The 20,677-nt window shown below is 45.2% G+C and overlaps 1 protein-coding gene across 5 annotated transcripts in view; it reads left to right on the top strand.

Annotated features, from left to right (window-relative positions):
• Nucleotides 1–20,677, top strand: part of KIF18B (kinesin family member 18B) — a 49,923-nt gene that overhangs the window by 18,743 nt on the left and 10,503 nt on the right. For all 5 annotated transcript variants that reach the window (XM_069947034.1, XM_069947037.1, XM_069947035.1 and 2 more), the window contains exons 7-10: nucleotides 564–740; nucleotides 1,206–1,280; nucleotides 1,846–1,955; nucleotides 6,294–6,417. In XM_069947034.1, coding sequence (XP_069803135.1) covers nucleotides 564–740; nucleotides 1,206–1,280; nucleotides 1,846–1,955; nucleotides 6,294–6,417 — 486 coding nt within the window. The remainder of the gene's footprint in view (nucleotides 1–563; nucleotides 741–1,205; nucleotides 1,281–1,845; nucleotides 1,956–6,293; nucleotides 6,418–20,677) is intronic.

Here is a 20,677-nt window from a genome sequence, read left to right as displayed (position 1 = left end):
CAGCGCGGACTGGAGCGACGCAATACGGGACACTGCGCTGGAACCGGGGAGGTAAGGGGATATCATTGCCCTCATCCACCTCCTCCCCGGCCATAGGCAAAAAGCCCCCAGCCTGGAGTACCCCTTTATTATAATATAATTAAATAGTAAAGTTGGAATGTTCATCATTATCTAATCTTTATGGACACCAGTTATGGTACGTTTACACCAGTTCTCCAGTACTTATTAGCTGATGTCCTGCAGGAAGTGGTGTATTCTTTCTAGTCTGGAGAGCAGGAGAAGTTTTCTATGGGAATTTGCTACTGCTCTGGACAGTTCCTGACACGAACAGAGGTGGCAGCAGGGAGCACTGTGTCAGAATGGAAAGAATACACCACTTCCTGCAGGACATACAGCAGCTGATAAGTACTCGAAGACTTGAGATTTTTAAATAGAAGTAAATTACAAATCTTTAGAACTTTCTGGCACCAGTTGATTTGAAAGAAAAACATTTTTGTTTAACTACTCCTTTAACCTCCCTTTGTCAGGAAAGTATATCTAATTCACATTTTCCTCTGTTGCAGAATAAGAAGGCTCACATACCCTATAGGGACAGTAAACTAACCCGGCTTCTGAAAGACTCCATTGGCGGCAACTGCAGAACAGTGATGATTGCGGCCATTAGCCCTTCCTCTCTAAGTTATGATGACACTTACAATACACTTAAATACGCCAATCGGGCCAAAGAGATTAAATTGTCGGTGGGTAATTTTTCTATTTATTTATTGTTTGCCTTTGTTATGTAGCTATTCAGAGAAGTTATATAAAAGATGAGCTGCAGTACCTGCTTGGGTTACTTTGTAGGTGAGTTAGGCTATTAGTAGAGATTATCTAATCTTGAGCGCATTCTGCTTCATCCGCACCCTGAGCATTTCATTACTGGTGGCCGCAGAAGTTTTCTCCAGCCCTAAGGAGTCCTGGAAAACATGGATACAGCCTATGGCCTATTTGTGTATCCATGAATTCCAGACAGCCTTAGGGTTGCATCTAACAACTTCAGCCACCGGTAATCAAATGTTGCACACTTGGGGCAAACCTGAGCATCCTCTATCATCCAGAGGTCATTCTATCGATCTGCTGATCGTGCACACCACCCATAGTTAAATTATGTTCATTTCATTTACCTTTTTTTTTTCTACTACTTTGCTTTCCTCTGCTTTCTCTAGCTGAAGAGCAATGTGATTAATCTGGACTGTCACATCAGCAAATACGCCGCCGTGTGCGAGGAACTGAAAGCTGAGGTAAGATTGTATTAGATATCTGGACCCTAGCATGGTGCAAGTTAGGATATGTTCACACACAGATTATTAAAAGTACCTGCCATGGAAAAAAAACTATTGATATGTCAAAGTAACATGTGAAAAGTTTCGATCGGTCATGGTCTGAGTGTTAAGGCTGCGACCGATCAGGCAAACGTGCATGCCATATGGTCTCTCAGCCCTGTGTTATCTGACTTGGGTGGCTGCGTAATGCGGTCGGTAAAATTACACAGACTCCGGAGTGAACATGTGGCACGTGGATTTCTCCCGACTCCTTCTCCTGATCGGTTGGGATCTGAGCAGTCGGACCGCGACCAATGAAAACTCTTACTTGTCACTCTTACATGTTAAAAGTTTTTTTTTTTTTTTTATGACAGCGCTCATTTAAATTTTACTGAACTTAATGGAAAAACTACTAATAATTTGTATTTGAAAAACATAAATGTTATTAAGATCCTTTTTGTGCCCCCCTAACCAGAAAATTGAGTGACCACATAGTCTAACTGTGCGGCAGTCAGTGCTAATGTATTGTTTCTGCATTGAACAGGTAGCTGAACTAAAGGCCAAGCTGCGATCCTATGAAATGAAGGAATCAAACCAAGACCCCAATGAGTCCTCGTCTCTATGCCCGAGCCCCGTGCAGGGGAAATCTCCCAGGTAATGATATTTTTACATCCATGCCTAAGGCCCCGTTCCCACTGAGCAAAGCTAGCGGAATTCCGCGACGGAATTGTCCGCCGCGGAATGCCGTTAGCCTCCCGCTCATAATGGGAGTCTATGGGAGGCGCGCGCTGCTGCTCTATACGCGCTGAAGAATGAACATGTTCATTCTTCAGCGCGGACAGGGCAGGAGCGCGCGCCTCCCATAGAGTCCCATTATGAGCGGGAGGCTAACGGCATTCCGCGGCGGACAATTCCGTCGCGCAATTCCGCTACCTTTGCTCAGTGGGAACGGAGCCTAAGAGTTACGGTACCATTACACGGGCCGATGGGGGCCCGATAATAACTGTAAACGAGCGTCTATCTGCTAGTTCGGCGCTCATTTACTGGGCCCATTACAAGGCCGATAATCGTTTAACAAAGGCTGCATGGACATTGTTACCGATGTCACAGCAGCCCTATGTGATATAGTATTGAAACATAATAAAATAAGAATATAAAATGCTGATTTAATTAGAATATCTAAAATCACATATAATGATCATGGAAACAATAAAGTACAATAAAAGATACTAGTAAAAATGCCACCAGGTCCTGGCGGGAAAATCAATAAATGAATATTTGGATACTAGCACTGCGGGTTAAGTCTGTAATGGGTGATGTCCAAGCAGCAATAGGCAGAGTTGCTATAGATATAATGGGCAGCTATGAGCCACGGAGCTTGCTGTGTACAGTAGTTCAGATGCAGTCACGTAGTTGTGGCAGTTTGTGCATTGTGTTTGACATGAGCCTGGTGAGCATCTGTGGTATGTCAGTATACTGGTACTGGAATGGCTGGGATTGCTGGGATCTGTAGTCCTACAGTGCCAGAGCAAGTACATTCTACAGAAACATGCTTATTTGTATAGGGTGGAGGTTGTGTAGTAGTAAAGAAAGCGTCTGGTGTCTGTGACACCTCTCACCCGTCCCGATGGAGATACAGCAGCAGAAGCGATCAGGGCCAGCCTGTGGCAATGCGTCCTTGTGTAGTGGCAGGAGCAGTTCACACACTCTGCGCGGCCGCGCTCGGGATGCTCTCACCGTCCTCTTTTTGTCAGTTTCTGATGCAGCAATATTCAGGTGTAACCAGCAGTTTGTTTGGAGAAAATGGCATATGTTAAATGGGGCCCCAATAGTTAAAATGGTGTATAGGACTTGCTCTTACACATGTGTGGGAGAATAATGTTTAGCCATACGCGTTTCAGAGTGTTATGTTCACTCCTTCATCAGTGGCACAGTATGTTTGTATGGTGGAGGGATGATACTTTTATCTCCCCCTAATTGATCACATGATCAGCCTATGTTCAGGTACATAGGAAAACCTGAACTGGATCTGGGTAATAAGAAAATCCAAACTGGATCTGGCATGTTATCTGGCAATTCTGGCAGCATAGGCATTGAGACATGAGGAAGATAAAAATGAAGGTAGAGAAAAATATGGATAAACATAAATCATACTAAACAAAAACACATCTAGTGTTTTTGTAAAGTAGTGTATCTGTAAAGTCTTGCACACCAGCAGACTACTGATCTGATCTTCCTGTGGGTAACAGGCTGATTATTGACAACCAGCATTCCTAGAAACACTCCAACGGTTACCATCGGCATGAAAGTGTCAACGATCAGCTGCTCAGCGGGAAAATGTTTGCTTATCGGCTGATTGGGTCTTTTGACCGGCAGGAAAATCCATTGTTATCAGCTGCACATATGTGTGTAACAGAAGTGTGGCCGATAACCATGAATGATGATGGCCACACGAATTATACAATGCCTGCGGAGGGACGAAAGACAATACAATACAAGACAATAGCAGCTCTCTGTGGAATGACCTTTCTCAAAGGTCACAGAGCACGCTCAATGATGTTTTAGGGTGCTTTTACACAGAGATTTATCTGATTTATCTTATGACCTGTTCTCTGTTTATAGTCTGTTCCTGGCTTTGGCTTCAAAAATCTGTCAGATAAATCTGTCTGTGAAAGGCACCCTAACATTCAACCCAAGGGGACAGACTCTATTGTCATCTATGTCCATTAGTCTTCCTGGAGAGCATGTCAATAAATGCTGTTAAAAACAGCCCAGGCAACTAGTAAAAGAAATAAAAATGAAAGTCAGAAATTAGAAACGGATTAGAATAGAAGAACAAGTTTTAGTATCTGACTCCAGTCAGTAAAAGAAAATCTAGGTGACACATTCCCTTTACAGGGAATAGGGTAGGAGAGAGAGAGATAAAACAAGTGATACCTGACTTAGTTGATGGCTGTTTGCAAAGGTATAAAATGAAGTGTTTCTTCTAAGCTCAAGAATTGTGGAGTCTGGGGTGAGCTGCAGCATGCACGCCTCCTTCCTGCCCTGCGTGATAGGAGTACAGGGTTTGGCTTAGTAGAGTGTTTGGTTATAGGAAGAGATCTATTATAGGGGTTATCCAGCGCTACAAAAACATGGCCACTTTTGCCCCACTCTTGTTTCCAGATTGGGTGGGGTTTGAAACTCAGTTCCATTGAAGTAAATGGAGCCTAATCGCAAACCAAATCTGAACTGGAGACAAAAGCGGGGCAAAAGTGGCCATGTTTTTGTAGCTCTGAATAACCCTTTTAACCGAGGCTGGTGGGGCAGGCAGAAGCTTCCAGGGAACGCCCTAATGACTTGTGTTTCAGGCAGCATGAAAGTGATCGGTGGTTCCCTCGAGACTGGGTCTACATGGTGTAATTGGGGGATAACCACACTGAAGCATTGTAGAGGCCATGAAACCAGTTACTGTATAGCCCCAGTCTAAATACTAACTAGCTTTACCAGAGCGATTATCTACATTCTCATTTGCAGTCGTAAAGCTGATGCAAAACATATATCCCTCGCCCGGGTCCTGTGTGTCCTCCCCTCCACAGTAGTCACGATCCCATTACCGGCTATCTTGTCCGCCGCTCACATGTTTGCACTCAAGCCCCTCGCTCGTATCCCATCCACTGTTCCTCTTAATGACAGTACGAGTCCGCCCATGGGATCTGGGACCATTTAGCCGAAATGCGTTACATATGCATCTGCTGCAGGGCTTAGGAAACATTTCTCCTTTAAGTTATGTTCTCTCCCTTTTATTTCTGGCCATTAACATAGAATCTGGAACAAGTAAAACAACAAAATAAAAGAAAAAATGTATAAAATAAAAATCACAGGGTAAGCAGGGGGCGCTTAGCAATTTGCTTTGTTCTTTTGAAAAAAATAATAATAATTTTAGATTGGATTCTGTGTAATTCCTGTTATTTCACGGAAAGTAGATTCCCATCTGGGTAATATGGCTCTCCCCCTCTCGTGCCCATGTTTTGGCCGGGGTAACTTTTTTGAAGTTGTTTTCATAACTGAGGCAGCACATTGCCTTTTTTTATGTTGTTATGTGGAAGTTGTTAAACCACCTAATGATGGAGCAAGATCAACGTATTATTGTGCACCCCCCCCCCCTTCCGCAGCCGCCATGTTTGCCTATCGCCCATTCCTGTTTGTATAGCTGAGATGGTCAGTGCCACGTTGGGTGTCTGGTTACTTACTATACTATGTGTATATACATTACGCTGTGGATTCAGTCTTCTCATGTTCTCTGAACTGCAGCTGCCAATTCAGTATTGGCGTGAAATGACTGGTACACGAGTCAAATAGATCCAGATGTTTTTACTTTTGGAGTATTTTGCGGAGCAGGAATGCTGACATGTTTATCAGGTGCAGGTCTGTTTCCCCCACATACGTTTCTCATGTTTTGTATCTCTTCTCCGGCTGGAAACATTTGTGGAAGGGATTACGATATTTGCGGCGTACATGTATATAGATAGGAGATGACTTTTTCCCGGAAAAAAAAAAATCTTATACTGGTACATTGATGGACAGTAAAATGAATGCGATGATAGAAATATTGCTTGATCCCTAAGGGGTTAATATGAAGAGATGGGGAACTATATGGACACGTTGCTGGGTTTTTTTTTAAGACGAAGAGTACACAGTTACTGAACACTTTATGGGGATGTTGATGTCACCCTACCTGAAATGGGCTCCATAGCCATCATGTGGTGATCTCCAGTTGTCTATGGTTTTGGTATTTGACATGACTCCCCTTAGGGTAAATGGTCTTTGGAGGAGGCGGGCATGCACCAAATTTACCATGATTGCGAATTGGGCTCCTGCCATGGCATGTATGGATGTGCACCTCTTAGTGAATCTGATGGAGTAGTTGGGGGGGGGGGGTAAGAGTAAGCTGGTCTTCATAAATGCCCCCCTTTGTGTTTCATAACGCTCCATTGTCTTCTGTTTCCACAGTTTGGCAGAGCCTTTAGATACGTCAAGCCCAGAGCAAGGGTGTAAGAAGAGGCTGCAATCCCTGAGCAAGTTGTCTGCTGAGCGTTTACATTATAAGCGTCATTCCAAGAAGAAAGAGAGTCAGGTAAGTGAAGTCCAGTGTGTATATGGAAAATGACAGTGGGTAGTGTGCTGCCACCTTGGTGATTCCAGTACAGCCACCGTCATAGACAGGAGGATGAAAACTATTAAGGTGGCCACTAGAGAGGAGCGCAGCTCAAGCATGCCCAAGGCAAGTCGTGCTGCATTTGATTACCGCTGGCTGAAGAAGTTGGATGCAGCCCTAGGGAGCTTATGTCTGTATCCATGTTAGCCAGGACTCCCTAGGGAGCTTATGTCTGTATCCATGTTCGCCAGGACTCCCTAGGGAGCTTATGTCTGTATCCATGTTAGCCAGGACTCCCTAGGGAACCTATGTCTGTATCCATGTTAGCCAGGACTCCCTAGGGAACCTATGTCTGTATCCATGTTAGCCAGGACTCCCTAGGGAACCTATGTCTGTATCCATGTTAGCCAGGACTCCCTAGGGAGCTTATGTCTGTATCCATGTTAGCCAGGACTCCCTAGGGAGCTTATGTCTGTATCCATGTTTGCCAGGACTCCCTAGGACTGCATCCAACTTCTTTAGCCACCAGTATTCAAATGTCAGACAAATTGACTCGAGCATACTTAAAGCGTAACTGTCATTTCAGGGCCATTTTTTTAAAAACATTAAATATCAACAGTTCAAGCGATTTTAAGAAACTCTGTAATAGGTTTTATAAACCAAAAGAGTTTCCTTCTGGACTGATAAAGCAATCTCCCAGCCTCCCCCCTCACATCAAATAAGGCAGGATTTCTGTCTCCATTATGTGGCTATGGAGGGGGGAGGGGCTGTTAGGAGTGACTGAGCACGGAGGATTTCTGCACAGCACAACACCCTGCAATCTTCTCTCAGTAAGTTCATAGATAAGCACTGACCTTTCTGACACCTGAATCCAGCGTCTTAGCTGCCCAGAGAGTCTACAAACAGCTGACCTTCATGTCACCTCTTCCTGCTCCCTCATCTCCCTCAGCCCCTCCCCCCTTCATAGGCTTACAATGGAGAGAGCAGAGCCCGTCTTCACTGGCTTCTCTGTAATGAAGACGTGTTTGCCTGATAATGCACAGATAAGAAGTCAGGGGGGGGGGAGGCTGGGAGATTGCTTCTTGAGTACAGAAAGAGGCTTTTTTGGCTGATAAAACCTATTACAGAGTTTCTTAAAATCGCTTATACTACTGATTTCTGCAATAAAAAAAAAATATGACAGTTACGCTTTAACCTCTTAAGGACATAGGACGTACCGGTACGTCCTATGTCCTCATTAGCACTTCAAAGCGGGGCCGCGCGGCGGCCCCGCTTTGAAGTGCCGCGATCCCGGGTGCCGCGTGTAGCCCGGGACCGCCGCTATTAGCGGGCACGGTCCGATCGCCGTGCCCGCTAATTAGCTAATCGGAGGCAGCTGTCAAAGTTGACAGCTGCCTCCGATTACCGGAGGCAACGTTTCCCTGGTGTCTAGTGGGGGAGATCGCTCCTCCGGGACCTTGTCCCGGAGGAGCGATCTCCGTTACTGATGCCGGCCGGGGACGCGTCCAAGATGGCGCCGTCCTCGGCTCGGCCCTCGTTTGTTTCCGGCTGCAGCAGCCGAAAGCAAACGAGTGCCGATCTCATGGATCTCTGCAGCATATCTATGCTGCAGAGATCTCTATGAGAGATCAAAGTGTATATACTAGAAGTCCCCCAGGGGGGCTTCTAGTATATGTGTAAAAAAAAAAAAAAAAACGTGTTGTTAATAGTAAAAAGCCCCCTCCCCTAATAAAAGTCTGAATCACCCCCCTTTTCCCAGGTTTTAAATAAAAGTAAACAAATAAATAAATAAACATGTTTGGTATCGCCGCGTGCGTAATCGCCCGAACTATTAATTAATCACATTCCTGATCTCGTACGGTAAACGGCGTCAGCGCAAAAAAATCCCAAAGTGCAAAATTGCGCATTTTTGGTCGCATCAAATCCAGAAAAAATGTAATAAAAAGCGATCAAAAAGTCGTATATGCGCAATCAAGGTACCGATAGAAAGATCACATCATGGCGCAAAAAATGACACCTCGCTCAGCCCCATAGACCAAAGGATAAAAGCGCTATAAGCCTGGGAATGGAGCGATTTTAAGGAATGTATATTGGTTAACAACGGTTTGAATTTTTTACAGGCCATCAGATACAATATAAGTTATACATGTTACATATCGTTTTAATCGTAACGACTTGAGGAACATGAATAACAAGTCAGTTTTACCCCAGGGCGAATGGCGTAAAAACACATTTCCCCCAAATAAAAGAAATGCGTTTTTTTTTTCAATTTCACCACACTTTGAATTTTTTTCTGGTTTCGCAGTGTACTTTATGCAAAAATTCAGCCTGTAATTGCAAAGTACAATTAGTGACGCAAGAAATAAGGGGTCATGTGGGTTTCTAGGTGGAAAAATGCAAGTGCTATGACCTTTTAAACACAAGGAGGAAAAACCGAAAACGTAAAAACGAAAATAGGCCATGTCCTTAAAGGGTTAAATTGCTCTCCTCTCTAGTGGTCGTACATTTTCAATAAAGACATAGGGGAAATTGTCCGGCATTCTGCTAAAAAAAACCAATTCATTTATTTATAATTTGAAGGGGTTGTTCAGGCTTAGAAAACAGTGTCCACTTCCTTCCAGAAACAGCACCTCTCCTCAGTTTGTGTTTTGCAGCTTAGCTCCATTAAAGTGAATGAAGCTGCATTGTAATACCACACAAAACCCATGGTGCTGTTTTTTCTAATCTTGAATAACCCCTTTAAGAATAAAGAGAAAGTCAAACTGGTATAAAGTTAAACTGTCTCTGTTGCCCCGAGCAACCAGATTCCACTTTTAATTCCTCACAGACTCTTTGGAAAATGAAAGGTGGAATCTGATTGGTTGCTAGGGGCAACTGGGCCAGTTTCACGTTACACCATGTTTGATAAATCTCCTCCATAGTGTCCTGATCTATACATTTTTCGCCTCTAGCTTATTGGTTTAGAAAACACATGTTCAATGCCCCGTATTGAAGACCCTAATCTATTACGCAGGGTGGAAGGCAGCTCTTGCACACATCTGTGTATTACACAAACAGGCCATTCATATTAAAGGGGTACTCCAGAGAAAAAATAGCTTTTTAAACCAACTAGTGTTAGAAGTAATTTACAAATCTGTATAACTTTCTATTTAAAATCTCCAGTCTTACAATACTTATCAGCTGCTGTATGTCCTGCAGGAAGTGGTGTATTCTTTCCAGCCTGACACAGTGCTCTCTGCTGCCACCTCTGTCTGTGTCAGGAACTGTGCACAGTAGTAGCAAATCCTCATAAGCAGGTGCTTAGTAAAGACTTTGGGGATTATTGTGGTCTCTGGAGTCTTGGGGTGCTATTGACTTGACAGAGGGAGCCTCTGGATCACAGCATCTATGAGGATACAGGGACAGAGACCAATCTTATCCACCTCAGTGTCTTGATAACCAAGGCTCTTTCTAACACCCTGGGCATTGGAATTGTACAGCTCATAATGGCAGCACATCAGAAGAATTAAAAGCTCTGTCTGGCAACCATTACGGGGTTAAAGCAGCGGGCGTCTACTGTGACGCCCCCAAACCAGAGTTGAGAGGTGTTTTACAATGCTTCTTCCATCCTCTTAAAAAAGCATGTTAAGGCGACACATCTGGAGGAGAACTACACAGCGGTCACGTTAACCCTTTATGGGCATAGCTGCTGTTATTCCAGTCACTATGGAACTTTTACAGCGTTACTGTCACTTTAAAAAGAACTTGACACAGCCTTGTCCAAAGTGTCAATCATTCAGGGTCTGGGTTTTCTGATCAGAGATCTGATGAGAGAATCGATAGAAGCCTGTGACTGATGGCTTCACCCTACGGCTTGCTGCTCTATCCAGCTCATTGCAGGATACTCCATAGACTTACGAATAGAGCAACGAGCCAGAGAATGAAGTGCTCAGCCATGGGCTTCTGTCTAGTAATTTGTTTGTGTTGGAGTGGGAGGGGTCTGAACGCCCATACACCTTCCAATCAAAATCTTTGGCATGTCAGTGTTTTTAAAGTATGCAAAAGAACACTGCAGAGACATCATCACGTGTCTCGAGGTCGGTAAACTATCCAGACCTTCCTCCAGGAAGGAACAACAAAGCCAAGGAATGTCTCCAATCAAGGAATCCACCCAAGCAAGGTATCCATCCACAGACAGCTGTTTTGGGGTATTTGCCCCTCATCAGTGTGGAGTAGGATTCTGGCTATTGGGAGCAATGACTAGTAAGTGCATGCAAAAAGACACTGGTTGACCTCAGGGAGATCAACCAAAACACCACAGAGACACCATCATGTGTCTCAAAGTCAGTGTATTCTAGAACATTGCCCCCTGGGAAATCAAGTATGCAAAAGAACACTGCAGAGACACCATCACGTGTGTCTCTTTGGTGTTTTGGTTGGTGTCTCTGCAGTGTTCTTTTGCATACTTGATTTCCCAGGGGGCAATGTTCTAGAATACACTGACTTCGAGACACATGATGGTGTCTCTGTGGTGTTTTGGTTGATCTCCCTGAGGTCAACCAGCGTCTTTTTAAGTGTTTTTAAAGTTACAGCACCACTTTTAAGTGACCTATGCTTTGAAATTCCTGGTCCCATTTCCCTCTGCACCTTGCAGCTCCTCTCCCTAGCGTCTGCTTCAGCAGTATCCCTGCTCCCGTTTCATCTGTTGTTTATGGTGTCAGGGCAGGGCAGGAAGTACAGGTACAGTTTTGTTGACCCGTGGATGGACGTGGCTGCTATGTGTACAGTGCTGTGACAGGCTGCTATGTGTACAGTGCTGTGACAGGCTGCTATGTGTACAGTGCTGTGACAGGCTGCTATGTGTACAGTGCTGTGTCAGGCTGCTATGTGTACAGTGCTGTGAAATGCTGCTGTGTGTACAGTGCTGGGACAGGCTGCTGTGTGTACAGTGCTGGGACAGGCTGCTGTGTGTACAGTGCTGGGACAGGCTGCTGTGTGTACAGTGCTGGGACAGGCTGCTGTGTGTACAGTGCTGGGACAGGCTGCTGTGTGTACAGTGCTGGGACAGGCTGCTGTGTGTACAGTGCTGGGACAGGCTGCTGTGTGTACAGTGCTGGGACAGGCTGCTGTGTGTACAGTGCTGGGACAGGCTGCTGTGTGTACAGTGCTGGGACAGGCTGCTGTGTGTACAGTGCTGGGACAGGCTGCTGTGTGTACAGTGCTGGGACAGGCTGCTGTGTGTACAGTGCTGGGACAGGCTGCTGTGTGTACAGTGCTGGGACAGGCTGCTGTGTGTACAGTGCTGGGACAGGCTGCTGTGTGTACAGTGCTGGGACAGGCTGCTGTGTGTACAGTGCTGGGACAGGCTGCTGTGTGTACAGTGCTGGGACAGGCTGCTGTGTGTACAGGTCGGCATCAGTCCCTGCACACATATTACAGCTCGAGCCCCTTCAGACATGTAGGAATTTCTCCTGAATGTGCGGAGACATTTATGTAGCCTGTGGGAGTTGTCGGCCTGCCCTGATTTATAGGGCACCAGATTCCCTTTGGTCCATAGCGTGTGCCAGTCCACGTATCACCGCTGCAGACAGAAGGTAATGTCTTTCATATGATCGGACCTAAAAGAAAACAAAACACCGTCTTACAAATCGCTATAGACCTGTCTACAAGTGAAATGACTCTTGGAATATCTACTGCCGAAAGAAATGCAGCTTGTCTTGGAGCGGCCAAAGCTCCCTGGATTCTACTTGGCTTCTGGCCGGTCTTTAATATTTCAGTAAGACAGGCCACTGGTGTAACTCACTGCTTATTCTTGGCACTTTCACAGTAAAAATAAAAATATCATATCACCCAAAATAACAACATGACCTTACATTTCACCAATGTGATTTGCTACTTACAAGGTTGCAGCCACATGCTGTAGAAAATCCATCAGATCTGATTAAGGGAGGTAGATGCTCCATATTCTATCCATAGTTGCTGATTTTAAAGAATGATGTATCACTTACATTGTTCTGTGCAGCTGATCCAGAGATCTCCTCCTGAATAACATGGACCATAAGTAGTCCTCTCCGTTATGTGCATGTGCTCAGTAGTCCTGGATATTCATGAGAATCTAAAACTCCAGCCACCAGCTGCTGATTGGCAGTTATCTATCCATGCTGAGTATAGGTAGTCAGCTGTCAATCAGCAGCTGGAGGGCGGAGGGAAGGGTGTGGCAGGAATGTTATTCTCCCGCATATTAGGTGAACAGCGAAACATATACAAGTAATACACCAATCTGTTCAGCATTTCTGTCACTAGTTTATGCTGCCCTCATAGATTCCTTTTGATTCCCCATTGATATCTAAAAAAAAAAATTACAACAATTTACATGCAGCAGATTTAAAATACACACCACGGGTCAATTTTGTGGAAAGAAAACAACAACAAAAAAAGACAGTGTGCTTTAGAAAGGTACTCCAGAGGGAAAAATATTTCAAATCTGGTGTCAGAAAGTTATACAGAATTGTAATCTACTTCTATTTGATATTAAAGTGGAAAATAGCTTTTAAATCAATTGGCATCATAAAGTTATACAGATTTGTAAATTATTCCTATTTAAAAAATCTCTAGTCTTCCAGTACTTATCAGCTGCTGTGTGTCCTGCAGGAAGTGGTGTATTCTTTCCATTATGACACAGTGCTCTCTGCTGCCACCTCTGTCCATGTCAGAAACTGTCCAGAGCAGAGATTTTCTGTGGGGATTTGCTACTGCTCTGGACAGTTCCTGACATAGACAATGGTGGCAGCAGAGAGCACTGTGTCAGGCTGGAAAGAATACACCAATTCCTGCAGGACATACAGCAGCTGATAAGTATTAGAAGACTCGAGATTTTTAAAACTTTCTGACACCAGTTTAACCCCTTAACGACATCGGGCGTAAGTATACGCCCCCGCAGGGTGGGCTTTAACGCAAACGGGCGTATACTTACGCCCGATGTTTCCCCGATCGCTGTGTGTTCACACACAGCGGTCGGGGAAGATGGCCTGCTATAATGTATAGCAAGCCATCTTTGCTCGTCGGCACGTGGGGTGATTAACCCCTCCCGTGCCGACGATCGCTGCTATATGCTGATCAATACAGATCAGCATATAGCAGCTAAATTCAGCTTTCTGGGTCATCGGTGACCCGGAAAGCAATGGCGATTGGTGCTGTCCAAGATAGCACCAATCGCCATAAGTGTCCCCACCAAAGATGGCGCCGATGCCACCCCCACAATCGCCGTGATAGGCCGGCCAGTACCGGCCGGCCCATCACGGCGATCATACTGTAAAAACACAGTTTTGCCGGGTTCTCCACCCCTCAGCTAGGTAGCTGAGAGGTGCAGGTGTACCATACTCGCCTGATCTGGGCGTCCGGAGCGAAGATCTGCGGTCCGCGCCGTCCTCGCGTCTTCTTCGCTTCACTTCCGGGTTCGGTCGTCCAGCTTCGGAAACGCTCTGGTTCGGCGGGTCTCGGCAATCTCCGGCACCGTCGCTCTACTGCCCCCTAGCGGCTAATCAGTGAATATCATTCACTGATCAGTTGCTTTGGGTTAAAAAGATTTATTTTTTTTTCTAAAAAATTTTTTTTAATTTTTTTGCGCCCTAACGCTGCTGAGTGCTGATCAGCACTGAGTGCGCCGCTGATCAGCAACTCCTCCATTTTGGCGTAGGGGCGTTTTTCCCCCCTATATCCTACCGCCACTGTCTGCTGATAAGTGCCGCACATAAGTGCGGCATTTATCAGCAGCTCCTTTCTTGGCGTAGGGATATTTTTTCTTACTTTAAAAAAAACACTACACCACACTACATGAAATAAAGTTTTCCACTACACCACTACACATTTACATACCCCATATACTAGTCCCCGTATAAAGATGGCCCCCAGGGTGTTTTCGGTGTCGGACGCATACGTTATTATTTTCTCCAACACCGAAACAGCCAGTGAGGATGAATGGGGGGATCCTTCGTTCCTCCATTCATCCTCATCGTCCTCATCATCCAGTGACGTGTCTAGGGGTAGCGTAGCGTACGCTGCCCCCCAGACACGTCTTTTCCGCCAGTACCGTCCCAATAAGAGATCACGGTATGGAGTGAAATTCTACAAACTGGGTTCACACTATGTATATTTGAGGCTGTATTTGGTCCTCATGTCTGGTCCTCATAGCAACCAAAACCAGGAGTGGATTGAAAACACAGAAAGGATCTGTTCACACAATGTTGAACTTGAGTGGATGGCCGCCATATAACAGTAAATAACGGCCATTATTTCAATACCACAGCCGTTGTTTTAAAATAACAGCAAATATTTGCCATTAAATGATGGCCATCCACTCAATTACAACATTATGTGAACAGAGCCTTTCTGTGTTTTCAATCCACTCCTGGTTTTGGTTGCTATACAGCCTCACAAATACAGCCTCAAATATACATAGTGTGAACCCAGCCTTAGGGTACGTGCACACTGCGGAATGGCAAAGGATAACCCTTTGTGCATTCCGCAGCTGGCACCCACCGGCGGACTGATGGAGGCGCGCGTCTCCACCTGTGTCATAGACTCCATTCTATGCACGGGCGGATTCCATCGTCCATCCAAAGAATGAACACATTCATTCTTTGGACAGAGGGGGCGGAATCCGCCCGTGCATATAATGGAGTGTGACACGAGAGGAGACGCGCGCCTGCATCAGTCCGCCGGTGGGTGCCAGCTGCGGAATGCACAAAGGGTTATCCTTCTCCATTCCGCAGTGTGCAGGTACCATTACAGTGTATGAAGGAAGGGACACCCGAATCCAGCCCCCAGATACCCCCTCCCCCCCCCCCCCATCCTCGGAGTTAGTGGGGAGATCTTTCGGGAACTGATCTTCCCACTGCTGGATAAAGGTCACCACCGGTACGGGGATGACTTTTATACTAGCACCCCTTCTTCTGGTCCCTCGCTGCCCGAGCTGCTGTAGCTTGCGGCACGATCCGAAAATATCAGAAGCAGTAATAGAGCCCTAATATTTAGCAGCCATGGAGCGGACCCAGCGCTTCTGGATATGAAGGACCCCGTATCGCACCAGGACAACATTTTCCAGGTGACGTCCCCCACACTGGAAAACAGGAGACCCCAGAAGAAGTGCAGAGTGTGGTGTAACAGGGGGATCAGGAAGGACACCATTTTCCAGTGTGACACCTGTCCTGATCACCCCGGCCTCTGCATACAGGATCGCTTCAAGGCTTACAACACGTCATTGGGGTTCTACATTATCTAAATTCTGTCCCTTATTCCTATTTCAGGGGTCACGTTGATCCAGGGATTATTCTGATCGCCATTATGGAGTCGGGAAGGAATTTTTCCCCTGTGATGAGGCTACTGTCGTCTGCCTTACGAGGGTTTTTTTTGCCTTCCTCTGGAGCAGCCCCCCAAATAAATTAGAATTGTCCCTTTTCCCCAGCTAAATAGGTATGGCCGCCATTCCCATTAGAGGATACCATGATGCAATTACAAAGCCAATTACAAGTTAACCCATTCTGGAAACTACACCCCATAAGGAATCTAATGAGGGGGGCAGCGGGTATATGGCCCCCTGGTGACGGCCACATTTGTGGCGTGAAAATGAAAAAAAATTATTTTTTATTTTCACGGTACATGTTCCACATATGTGCCCGTCACCAGTGGGGTCCATATTCTCACTGTACCCCTTGTTGGATTCCTTATGGGGTGTAGTTTCCATAATGGGGTCACTTGTGGGGGGTTTCTACTGTCCTGACAGCACAGGAGCTTTTTAATTGCGGCATGGCCTCCATCCTCTATTCCAGCCTCTAAATGGCGCTCTGTCCCTTTGGTGGCTTGCCCTGTGCCCATATGGCACATTATGTCCACATATGGGGTATTTTCGTACTCAGGGGAAATTAACCTACACGTTTTGTGTTCACTTTCTTTTTTAACCCCTTGTGGAAAAGGAAAAAAATCAAGGCTAGACTAACATATAGTGTAAAAAATGTTAATTTTTACACTAAATTATTGATCTTGTCTTGATTTTTTCATTTTCACAAGGGGTTAAAAGATAATAAAAACACTAAATGTGTAGAGCAATTTCACCTGAGTACGGAAATACCCCACATGTGGACATAAAGCGCCATGCGGGTGCAGGGTAAGCCTCCAAAAGGAAGGAGCGCCATTTGGCTTTTGGAGGATGAATTTGGCTGAAATGGATTTCGAGGGCCATGTTGCATTCAAAAGGCCCCTGTGTTGCCAAAACAGTTGAACCCCCCACTAGTGACCCAATTATGGAAACTATACCCCTCAGGGAATGTAACAAGGGGTGTAGAGAGCATATGGACCCCACTGGTGACTGGCACAAATGTGGAACAATATGGCGTGAAAATAAAATATTACATTTTTTACACTATAATGTTGGTTTAGCCTTAAATGTTTCATTTTCACAAGAGGTTAAAAGAGAAAAAAACACACATAATGTGTAGAGCAATTTCCCCCGAGTCCGTAAATACCCCACATGTGGACATAAAGCACCATGTGGGTGCAGGGCAAGCCTCCGAAGGGAAAGAGCGCCATTTGGATTTTGGTGGTTGGATTTGGCCAGAATGGATGATGAATGCCATGTCGCATTTACAGAGCCCTCGTGCTGCCAAAACACTGGAAACCTCCCACAAGTGACCCCATTCTGGAAACTACACCCCTCAAGGAATCTAACAAGGGGTGCAGTCACATTGTTCCACATTTGTGCCCGTCACCTGTGGGGTCCATATCCTCATTGCACCCCTTGTTAGATTCCTTGCGGGGTGTAGTTTCCAGAATGGGGTCACTTGTGGGGGGTTTCCAGTGTTTTGGCAGCACGAGGGCTCTGTAAATGCGACATGACCCTTGAAATCCATTCCAGTAAAATCCAGCTTCCAAAAGCCAATTGGCGCTCCTTCCCTTTGGAGGCTCGTCCTGCGCCCTCTTGGCACTTTATGTCCACATGTGGGGTATTTCTGTATTCGGGAGAAACTGCGCTACACATTTTGGTGTTTTTTTTTTTTTCTTTTCTCCCCTTGTAAAAATGAAAAATGAAGGCTAGAACAACGTTTTAGTGTAAAAAATTGAATTTTTCCTTTTTTACACCACATTGTTCTGAAAATCTGGAAAGCACCTGTGGGGTCCAGATGCTCACCGCACCCCTTGTTACATTCCTTGAGGGGTGTAGTTTTCTAAATGGTGTCCCTTTTAGGGGTGTTTTTTAGGTTTTGGCACCCCAGAGCCTCTGCCAACCTGAAGTGGTACGGTCAGAAATGACCAAATATAACGGAGGCGTTGAAATTCACTAGGCGCTCCCTTATATCTGAGGCTTGTGGTTGCGTCAAATAGCGCAATAGGGCCACATATGGGGTATTTCTATAAACTGCAGAAACGTGGCAATCAATATTGGGGTGCATTTCTCTGCTAATAGGTTTATCATTATGAAAGATATTGGATTACAATAAAATCTCTGCACAGAAAATAAAAAATTTTCAAATTTCTTACACACTTAGCTTTTATTTCTGTGACTCCCCTAAAGGGTTAAATTTTCTGGATGTGCTTTTGCAGAGTTTGGGGGGTGCAGTTTCTGAGATGGGGTGCTTTGTGGGGCTTTCTAACATACAGTCCCCTCAAATACACTTTAAACCTTAACAGGTCCCTAAAAAATATCTGATTTTGAAATTTTACAGAAAATTTGGAAAATTGCTGCTAATGTTTTAAGCTTTCTATTGTCTAAAAAAAATGAAATATAGTTTAATAAAAGCTACCAACTCAGAATCTCAGAATCGGCCGTATAGGTAAAAGCATCCCGAAGTTATTAATGAATAAAGTGACACTGGTCATATTCATAAAATTTGTCTCTGTCCTTAAGGTCATTTCAGGCTCTGTCCTTAAGGGGTTAAAAAACATTTTTTTTCCCCAGAGTACCCCTTCAAGATTTTGAAAATCCCATTCACATCGCCAGTACTGCAAACGCTGCAAACATCTGAGAACAATCTGCAGGAAATCCACCATGTGTGGCCTTACCCTAAATCTTTCTGTTCCTGACTGGAGCTTGGACATCATGGCTATGTATATACAGTTTGTGTAGGTAAAGCTGACAGGTCTCCTGTAGAGATGAGCAAACTTCGAGCATGCTTATGGTTGTCCCCAAGCTTCTCTAGTTTCCTGGTGTAGGAAATACAGAGCTATAGTAAGAGGACGGTACAGCGCCCCCTCATACACGTCACGTGACATCATAAATCTTAATGCAGGTTGAGATACAAAACAATTTGGTAAAGAATTTTTTTTAAAAACAGCTGCCTGGGCTGTAGGAGTCATTCCCTCGTCCGGGGCTTTGCAGGTATCATCCTGGCCTCTTGTTTACATCCTCCTGATGTCTTTAGCATCTGCGGGTTGTTTTTGGCTCTTGCAGGGAAGTCAGGTTCCTGAGGCGGCCTCCACCATGGGGGTCTCTTTCCCGGGGTTGAATAAGGTCACTCGCTGGATTAGTCGTGCCTGGGGTCTCTGCACGTGTTCAGTGCGAGAGGATTTTCCCCCTTCCTCAGTCCCCTCATCTCGTGTGAGGTCTGTCAGTAGTTTGTAGCGGCAGCAGATAATGGGACAACCCCAATGGAGACCACTATTATAGCTTCATGTAGTCTGTATCTAAGCCTTAGGTAGAAAATATATATTGCAAAAGTGAAAATGGATGAATGGAGCAAAACTGTTTGTCAACTGAAATTTAAAGTGACTACCACCAGGCCGAGGTTGAAGCACTGGAGGCGGGCCGACCCACCCACCCCCAGTGGAAGAAACCCCAGCCCCTCCATGACGTGACTCCATTAGAATCAATGGAACCCTGGAACCCTATCATAGAGGGGCTAGGGTTTCCTCCCACTAAGGGTGGGTCGGCTCTCCTCCAGTGCTTCAGCCTGGGCCTTGTGGTACAGTCACTTGGTACAGGTAAAGTGTTTGGGCCCTATTACACGGAGCATTAATTGTCCGACTCCTATATTATCACTCCGTGTAATATAGACAGTGATCAGCCAATGACAACTATCATCGCCTGATCGTGTCTTTAGGTCTGGACCTAAAATCATCGTCCGCTTGTGGCTAACAATTGGATACATTACCTCTCCACGCGCCTGGTCATCCCGTGCCCTCTGCTCGTTTCCCGGCAGATGCAGCTTCAAAACGGGCTCTGAGCTGACAGGCCGCTCAGCCAATGTCTGGCCACAGCTGTGCCAGCCAGTGATTGGCTCAGTGGCCTGCCAGCAGCCTCCCTTACTGTATACCTACAGTCTCCTAGCTTATTTAGGAGTATATAGACATACGGATTATTACAATATCCTCCCAGCAGGCAGAGATGGTTAGGAACAGATGAACTAGAATAGGATCAGACTACACAGGATTTGTTTGTAGTCTGTAACCATGGCGATGCTTTGGTCTGCATACAGCTGTAGACCCAATATAGGGAGGGATTTTTCATGAACACCTATAGCAAGGTTGCTTTGTTTTTTGTTATTTTAGATGTTCTGGCACAAAAAAGATGGACATAGCTTTTAAAGGGTACCAAGAGTGAGATTGGCTTATTTTATCTTTGTTTTAATGCGTTGTAAGACTAGTGGTAATTCTGTGTGGCAGTACATGGCATCCGTTCACATGTAATTCATAGAAGTACCCGATCTGCCATACAAGCATCTGCTTGTATAGGGATAGGTAGCCATTTGTGACAAGTAGCCCATTTTTGCACCCCAAATCATTCTTGTTACTGTCCTATTTTTTAAAAAATGTTTATTTTTTTTGCAGAAATTAATAGTACAGGCGATTTTTAAGAAACTTTGTAATTGGGTTTATTAGGCAAATATGCCATTATCTGCAATCAAAAAGACTTTCCCCAGGGCCCCCCTCTCCCTCCTCTCTCTCATTCACTGCTCATTATCAGGAAATCACGTCTTGTTGCATCAGACGTGTCCCTGTCTGTTCTTAGGAGGGGGGAGGAGGAAGGAGGGAGATTAATCGCCAGCAAAGAGCAGAGAACAAAGGATTACACAGCACTAGCTGTGTGAAAGACTATTCAGAGGTCAGAGAGGTCAGTGCTGACTTCAGAGGAGAGAGCCTGGTGATGTAGCTGTAAATTAACTCTTTGTTGTCCTGTTTTGGTGCCTCATCTCCCTCCACCCCTTCCCTCTCCATAGAGAACAATAAAGAAATGGTGGAGCGCTTCAAACTGCTTTCTTATGATAAAAAT

The sequence above is a fragment of the Dendropsophus ebraccatus genome, chromosome 12 (genome assembly GCF_027789765.1).
Source record: "Dendropsophus ebraccatus isolate aDenEbr1 chromosome 12, aDenEbr1.pat, whole genome shotgun sequence".
In the NCBI taxonomy this organism is placed as follows: Eukaryota; Metazoa; Chordata; class Amphibia; order Anura; family Hylidae; genus Dendropsophus; species Dendropsophus ebraccatus.
The sequence above is the reverse complement of the archived record's forward strand: the minus strand, read 5'-3'. Positions and strand labels throughout refer to the sequence as shown.